General features: G+C 37.6%; 1 protein-coding gene across 1 annotated transcript; it reads left to right on the forward strand.

The window, feature by feature from the left end:
- The first annotated feature begins 3,822 nt into the window (after nt 1-3,822).
- Nucleotides 3,823-4,167, forward strand: LOC124371907 (putative uncharacterized protein DDB_G0290521). The gene has a single exon (XM_046830274.1). It carries the CDS (start codon nt 3,823-3,825, stop codon nt 4,165-4,167), a length of 345 nt encoding a protein of 114 aa, XP_046686230.1.
- Nucleotides 4,168-6,848: the final 2,681 nt, after the last annotated feature.

The following is a 6,848-nucleotide window of genomic DNA, read 5'->3' on the forward strand; positions in this document are numbered from 1 at the left end:
ATCAGCTGTTATAGTTTAAAAATATCGAAAACAAATAAAAAACACAAAACTGAAACTAACGAGTGGGTGAATTCATTGTTTGAACAACGAGGTATAAATTCTGTTTAAAACGTTAAGTTAAAAAATTAAGCCTACTTTGAATGTTCTGTGTATCAATAATGGGAGGGGGGGTTACCCCAAGAAGCCTCACTGGATACGCCCTTTGGATAGGAATGGGTCATTATAGTCATATAGGGAAAGTTGTACGTTTACGCTCAACACAATATTTTATCTAAAACAAATTATGTTGACTGAGAAATGCAATACATCACTTTTCGTTAACATAAGTAATGTATTAAATAAAACGGTAATATGGCGTTCTATTGTGCTGTGCAATGTAGTGAGGATGTTTTATATATCACTTAAAATAGATGATATTTATTGTAACGCCATTGTGTTGTTTGTTTTCTAACAGTCCTACTCATTCAACACTCCGTAAATTATTTATACAAAAAACATTGTTTGCATGAAATATAAAAGATCAAATGAGATAATATGGGCCATTTCATCAAACCTTCCATGAACACAAATTCTCCCCGTAAGGAGGAATCGTTCACCTGGAAATAAACTGAATGAAACTTTGGTTTTATTTAGTTAAGGTTACTGCACCGTATGCCTGCTCTCACCCCATAACAAAACACATCCGCTGGTCTAGTGAAAAAATATACATTGGACAGATGATCCTTTTGGAAATCCCCATTGCTTCATTATTATCAACTTCTGTTAACTGCGGTTCATTTGATAGTAGAACTGCTAATTTGCTCAAGTCACCCTACAGCGCTCTTCTAGAAAAGTTAATTATAAGAAAGTCCTTTGAACAAATTTTTGACCGTGAACGTGTTACCCCTACGATAAACCCTTAATCTTTTTTTTATCTTATTTACGGATATTGGTTTTATTAAGTACTTGATTCTTGACTTGCTATTTATCGGTGTTTGTTTCGTCCCGTTTGAACTATATAAATGCATCTTGAACAAAACAATCTAAAATTAAATATATATTGAAATATTTGGTATAGAAATCAGATAAAACTTAAACTTTGATTTCATAATAAACTTGAATTTTTTTTCCACTTAATTTATTGAATACACCGAAAAATACACATTATTACTTATAAAGAGCATAACGCATAAAATATATCATCAAAATAGTTTATCTCCAAGTTTGTATTGTTTTGGTAATAAATCCACCTGTCATTAAAATATATTTAAGGGTTTATAAATAATAAAAAATGTTTATAACATACAAAATATTATTATGTCTGATAAAATGTCTTTGGTTTTAGGACAAATTTGTATTTCTACATTATCATGTTCCTCGCTAAATAACTAATAATATCCTACATTAATATCCTACTATGGCCGATTAGTAGTGATTTATCCTCATTTAAACTCAGGAAGTTTCAGATATGGGGGAAATATTTGATCTGAACATAATTTCTTCATTCTCAAAGGTACTATAAAAGCAATAACGGATATTTTTTTCACGAAAACTATTATAGGTCTATCTTGCAAAACCATCTGTTTAGATAAAGCAGAGTATTTTGTAAATAATATCCTTATGATTTGTTTCAATCAGCCCATTAGGATAACCTTAGTTTTTTTTTTTATAGTTGTGGCAGTCGAACATTTCCTCATTGCCATATGGCACAGTGTAAACGGTTTCGGGATTCAAGCAACGCCGAGCCGTGGCAGCTGCTTGGATGGGTGGTTAAACAGCACCCGTTTTAAAATTTGGTCATAGCAAAAAATTTAAAAATATGATTGTGCTCTTATACAATAATTCAATAGTTGAAAAAAACCGTATAAAAAACAAGCAGATATAATTCTTTGGGTAAATTTTGAATTGCCATCATGAAAGAAATAGTAAAAAACAGTCAATACGTAAAATTAGTAAGTTTCAGAGGCGTAAAGAAATAAACATATACAAGGAACGGTCAGTAAGAAGATATATTTTATATGTTATCATTCAATCCACATTCATTACTCATAGATTAAAATTTTAATGTAACTATTTACTGTTAATAATGAACGTACTTGGGAAAGTCCGCCCCAAAATCATGATCATTACTTTTACCCATTATAAAATGGAATTACTATTTCCCAACTTTGAAAGTGATTGGGAAACTGCCCTCATTAATATTCTGATGTTATTATATGAAGCAAGGGAAAAATTATATACGCCAAATAAATGTGAAGGAATTAAGCTAGGAATGTTATCACTGCCACGGGAAGCCGAGCCAGCGCCCTTCATATCACGTGAATACGTGCTGGAGTTCGGGGCTCCGTTAAAGATTCTACCCGGAAGTAAGCGTCCTCACCAGGTACTCTACTATCTTTCGTGACGACCCGAGGTACAGGAAAAACCGGGCTAGGCGGGGATCCCCGACGTGTTCGCGTAATATTTCCTGAATAAATCTGGCTTACATCCTGTTTACCTTCGGTAGAGGTTTTAACCTTTCGTTGACCCTTGATTGAAATGATCAATTAATTGTGAATCCTTTCTTTATCTCTTTAGTATTTATATCACATGGCTTTTTGAAAAATATTTTCCCGACCATATTTTAAATTTTTATTTGCGAGTAATTGATGAGTTTTGATTTGATTTTTTGACCAGTTTAAATTAACCTAAAATTTTTGAGGAACTAATTTTTTTGTTTAAAACGCGTCAGGGAACCATTTGAAATTGGGTTTTCAACGCGAGTGTCCGTAACAAGGGGTTGTCATTTACAAACGGTTTTAGCTCATTCCTAATTTCTGGGTCTATGAGGTTTGAATCTGAAGAAACCGGTACAACTAACTATCCAAGGTATTTTCATAAGTGGTTAATAAACTGCCTTATTTATCATCAGAAATAAAAATTTTTTAACAGGTGTTACATATGATAAAAGGTCTGTAACGTATATAGGAAAAATTACATAGTATGAATATAAACAAATTAGGTGTATAGATTTAGAATAAGGGAAAACTGAAAATAAAATAAAGTGTTACAGGTATATATATTAAGTACACCACGGAACGCGCGCGGGCACTTGGCATAGGACCGAAAATTTTTGCAAGGTATTACGTTCAAAGTTTTGTTTTTGTTAGACATAGAATTAGTTACTGAAGTAAGCAACTTTTAAGTTACCGATAATATAACGCCTTACAAGTGCAGTTTTGGGGTAGATTTATTTAAGTCTGTAAGTTTTAGGCCCCTAAACCTCTAGTCGCAAAAATAAGCAAGGTTAGACTTGCAATACAACTTGTGCAACTTCCCATTTTTTGACACAACCCCATCAGAGCGAAACGAGGGGGGTGGTGGCCGTTATGAACATAGAAGTAAGTAAACATACGCAACATCTTGTCTACCCTGCGTCGGCCAGCAACAGTCAGTGTTGCGGGCACATCTCAGTACACATTGCTTCGATTTCCCCACCGACCAGAACCACCTTTTTGCTGTAGAGAAACTGTTTTTATTGTTAATCTAATAAGTTTTATTTCTTATAAATTTATTACTTAGATTCTTTTAATAATCGTGACTTTTCATTTTATCTATTTATTTATTTATTCATTAATTTATTATTGACAAAAATATGCAATTTACAATAGAAAAAAACAAAAACCAAGAAACCCTGTATTCTTTTTAACAATTTTAAATACAGACAACATAGAATTTTTAAAATGGAGACATATCTTGCCGATGTCTCGGAAAAAATTTGCCAGCGCATCGATTAAAACTGATCTAAATATAACGGCACTGACTGTTTGCAATAAAAAACACAGCGGTGAACACCCAGTCACTATGCGTTCGCTTTTGTCACCGCTGTCCAGGACTCGGTCTGCGACCGACGCTGCTTCACCTACTCCGCCTGCATCTGACTCGCCGCCTGCCTGCTCCACGCCTGGCCCGGACCCTGCGCTGAGCGCCACTCCATCCAGATCCTCCACATCGATCAGTTCACCGGCGGGCGAGAGTACTGCGTTCCACGCGTCTACGGGAGAGAAACCGACCCCTGTCGCTGCAACAAAACCTGACCTGCTCGCTACTACAAACTCACTCGAAGTGCCTACGCCTGTCGCCTCGTCGGAAGCCTCTGATGCTGACGAACTTGCGTCAAACAAACTGAAGATTAAAGGAGCCAGATAAGGCAGCTCAATGTCGATCTGATGAGGGTTGTCGATCATTCCATTAAATCGGACACAAGGCTTCTTCGGTATAATGACATTTTTGTTGCGAGATCTTCGCTGTCCGGAGTATCAGCGGGAGCTTCTGTAAGAGACTGCGCTGTTCAGTGCGAGCCACCGGTGACCACCTGCTGTCAGGTCTCACAGTGCTCCGAGACTCGCGACCCTCGTCACCAATCTGAGGACAACTATTCAGGTACTCGAGGCAGAGATTGAATGTCTACGGGCCGAGGAGGGAGGTCCAGGGTGTGTTCCTGTGGCTACTCTCAGGCGACGGGTGATTGGATTGTCTGTTAAAATAAAAAATATGTTCCCATTACGACCAGCAATAGATTTGAACCTCTCGAAAATACAAACGAAAAACCACCCATTCTCAAAACCCATCGCAACCACTAATGCAACTCAACAAAAATATCCCCGGACAATAACCTGCAACAATAGTAAACAATCCGGCCAACACGCCTCCTCCAAAGTCTTCTCCTGGTAGAAGGCCAAAATTGAAAGGCAAAAATTAAAAGAGAGTTGCTTTCCTTCAGGAATGTTGTGATTGAGGGTGACAGTAATACCCGTTTCCTGGCCCGCATTGTGTAGCGGCCGCTCTCATCGGCTGCCAAAGTGACTAGCATATGTAAGCCTGGGGCCAAACTCCTAAATGTAACGTCCAGCAGCAGCCCCTCGCCTCCCTCTGCTTCATCTGCTCGCCAGAACCAACGACATCGCTGCCGGTGAGTCACACAACATCTATAATCGCCTGGAAGAAAGAGTCACCGTTCGACTGAGTTCGGCCGATGTCATCTTGGCAATGATCCCTTATCTTCACGATCTGTTCGTTTGCCATCCTGTGAACCAATGGAACCATTCTCTCGCCAATTACTACATAGAGGAGCTATGCGTGAGACACTCAAACCTCAAGCTCCTCGATATCAATGATATCGGAAGAAACTGGTTCACACGGATGGCATGCATCTGCAATTGCCGGGTAAAGAGCTGCTGGTCGAACCGATAGTGGAGGGCTTGGTTGCTGCTGTCGGACCGCCTGCTGCGCCTGAGTTGTCTTTAACACTGCCTAGTGCCCGCTGCCTCACCTGCTGCTGCTGATACCTGTGAGTCGCTCGCCAGTCCTGCCCAGAACCGTCTCATGCAGCATGACACTTCATCAAAGCTACTTCGCCTGTAAAACCTGACGAAAACAATATTACGCTTTCCTGTCAAAAAAAACGAAGAGCCTATGACGAATGTAAAACGAGAGAGGGTATCAGATCCCGTTATTTATTCAGAACACGTTTTCAGAAACCACTCAAAATTTTCATAAAATTTCTAAATTTAAAATTATTCACCTAAATGCTCAATCCGCTACCAATAGTTAGAAGAGTTGGACACTCATGTGCGATGACCGAAAACTTGATATTATTGTAATATCGGAACACTGTTTACAACCGATCAGCATTTAAAAAAATGCAAAATTATGAAATTGGGACATATTTTCCTTCGTTCCAATTTTAAGGGAGGTGTGTGGTGTGGCAATCTTTGTAAAAATCCCCTTGAAATTTGAAAAAAAATAAGTAATTCATTTACTCTAGAATTTGATTTTGAGGCTGCTGGTATTAATATAAATTTAAATTCATCCGAAAAAGTTAATATTGTTGAAATATACCGTCCAAAAAACAACCGAAGTTTTATTTCGTCCTTTTTTGGAAAACCAGAGAGCCCTGCTAACAAATTTTTGTTTTCAAACAATCAACTATTTCTCTTAATTGGCGATTTAAATATAAACGCACTGGACCAACCCGACCCCCACACTCGGCGGCTGCGTGATATTCTTTAATCTTTTTGTCTAAATTGGTCAGTGAATTCTCCTACACGAGTATGTGCCACGACGAGTACAACCATCGACAACGTTATCACCAACATCCCGAAAGTTGACGTTGTCGTGTTCAATCCTGCCATCATTCTCTGATCACTTCGCTCAGGAGATTGATTAATGGACTTGATCCGGTGACTAGGCTTGCAGAAAATACGGTCCAAAGAGCTCTAAACCCTCAAAATATTAACGAGTTAATTTATCACCTTAAGCGAGAAAAAGTTGGAATTTTTTGAATAACATTTTGTGTCCAAATAAAGTTTACACTGCTTTTAATGAAACGCTTTCTCTATTATTTAAATATTTCATGTCCTTACAGAAAATTTGAAGTACGCAGTAAGCGACATAAGAATACTTGGGTTACACAAGGTATTCTCACATCTCGTGAAAACACTCAAATTTTATCACTCAATTTTTATTAATACAAACAACGAAAATTTTTCAAAGATTTTTCAAAAATTATAGAAGAATATATAAGAAAGTTATAAAAGCTGCTAAAGCCTATGAATTAAACAAACTATTAAAGAATACCGAGGACTTTTCAAAAACAGCATGGAAAATATTAATCCGTAAAACGAGAACATCCAATACAAAAATCAAAACAATGTTTACTGCTCGTTAAAAACCAACTTATAGATAATCCTCAAAAAATTGCTGACGAATTTAACAAGTATTTTGCCTCAGTTGGTTGGTGTGATGAGTGCTTCACTGAAACCGTCTCCCGCAACCTTGATAGAGAACCGGTATCGTCTATGATCTTGACCCCTGTCGATGAGGCTGAG

This window comes from Homalodisca vitripennis, unplaced genomic scaffold, assembly GCF_021130785.1.
Source record: "Homalodisca vitripennis isolate AUS2020 unplaced genomic scaffold, UT_GWSS_2.1 ScUCBcl_2195;HRSCAF=6708, whole genome shotgun sequence".
NCBI classification, from domain to species: Eukaryota; Metazoa; Arthropoda; class Insecta; order Hemiptera; family Cicadellidae; genus Homalodisca; species Homalodisca vitripennis.

Bases quoted from the DNA above. Each gene is read 5' to 3' on its own strand.
- LOC124371907 (XM_046830274.1), top strand. From the start codon at position 3,823: ATGCGTTCGCTTTTGTCACCGCTGTCCAGGACTCGGTCTGCGACCGAC.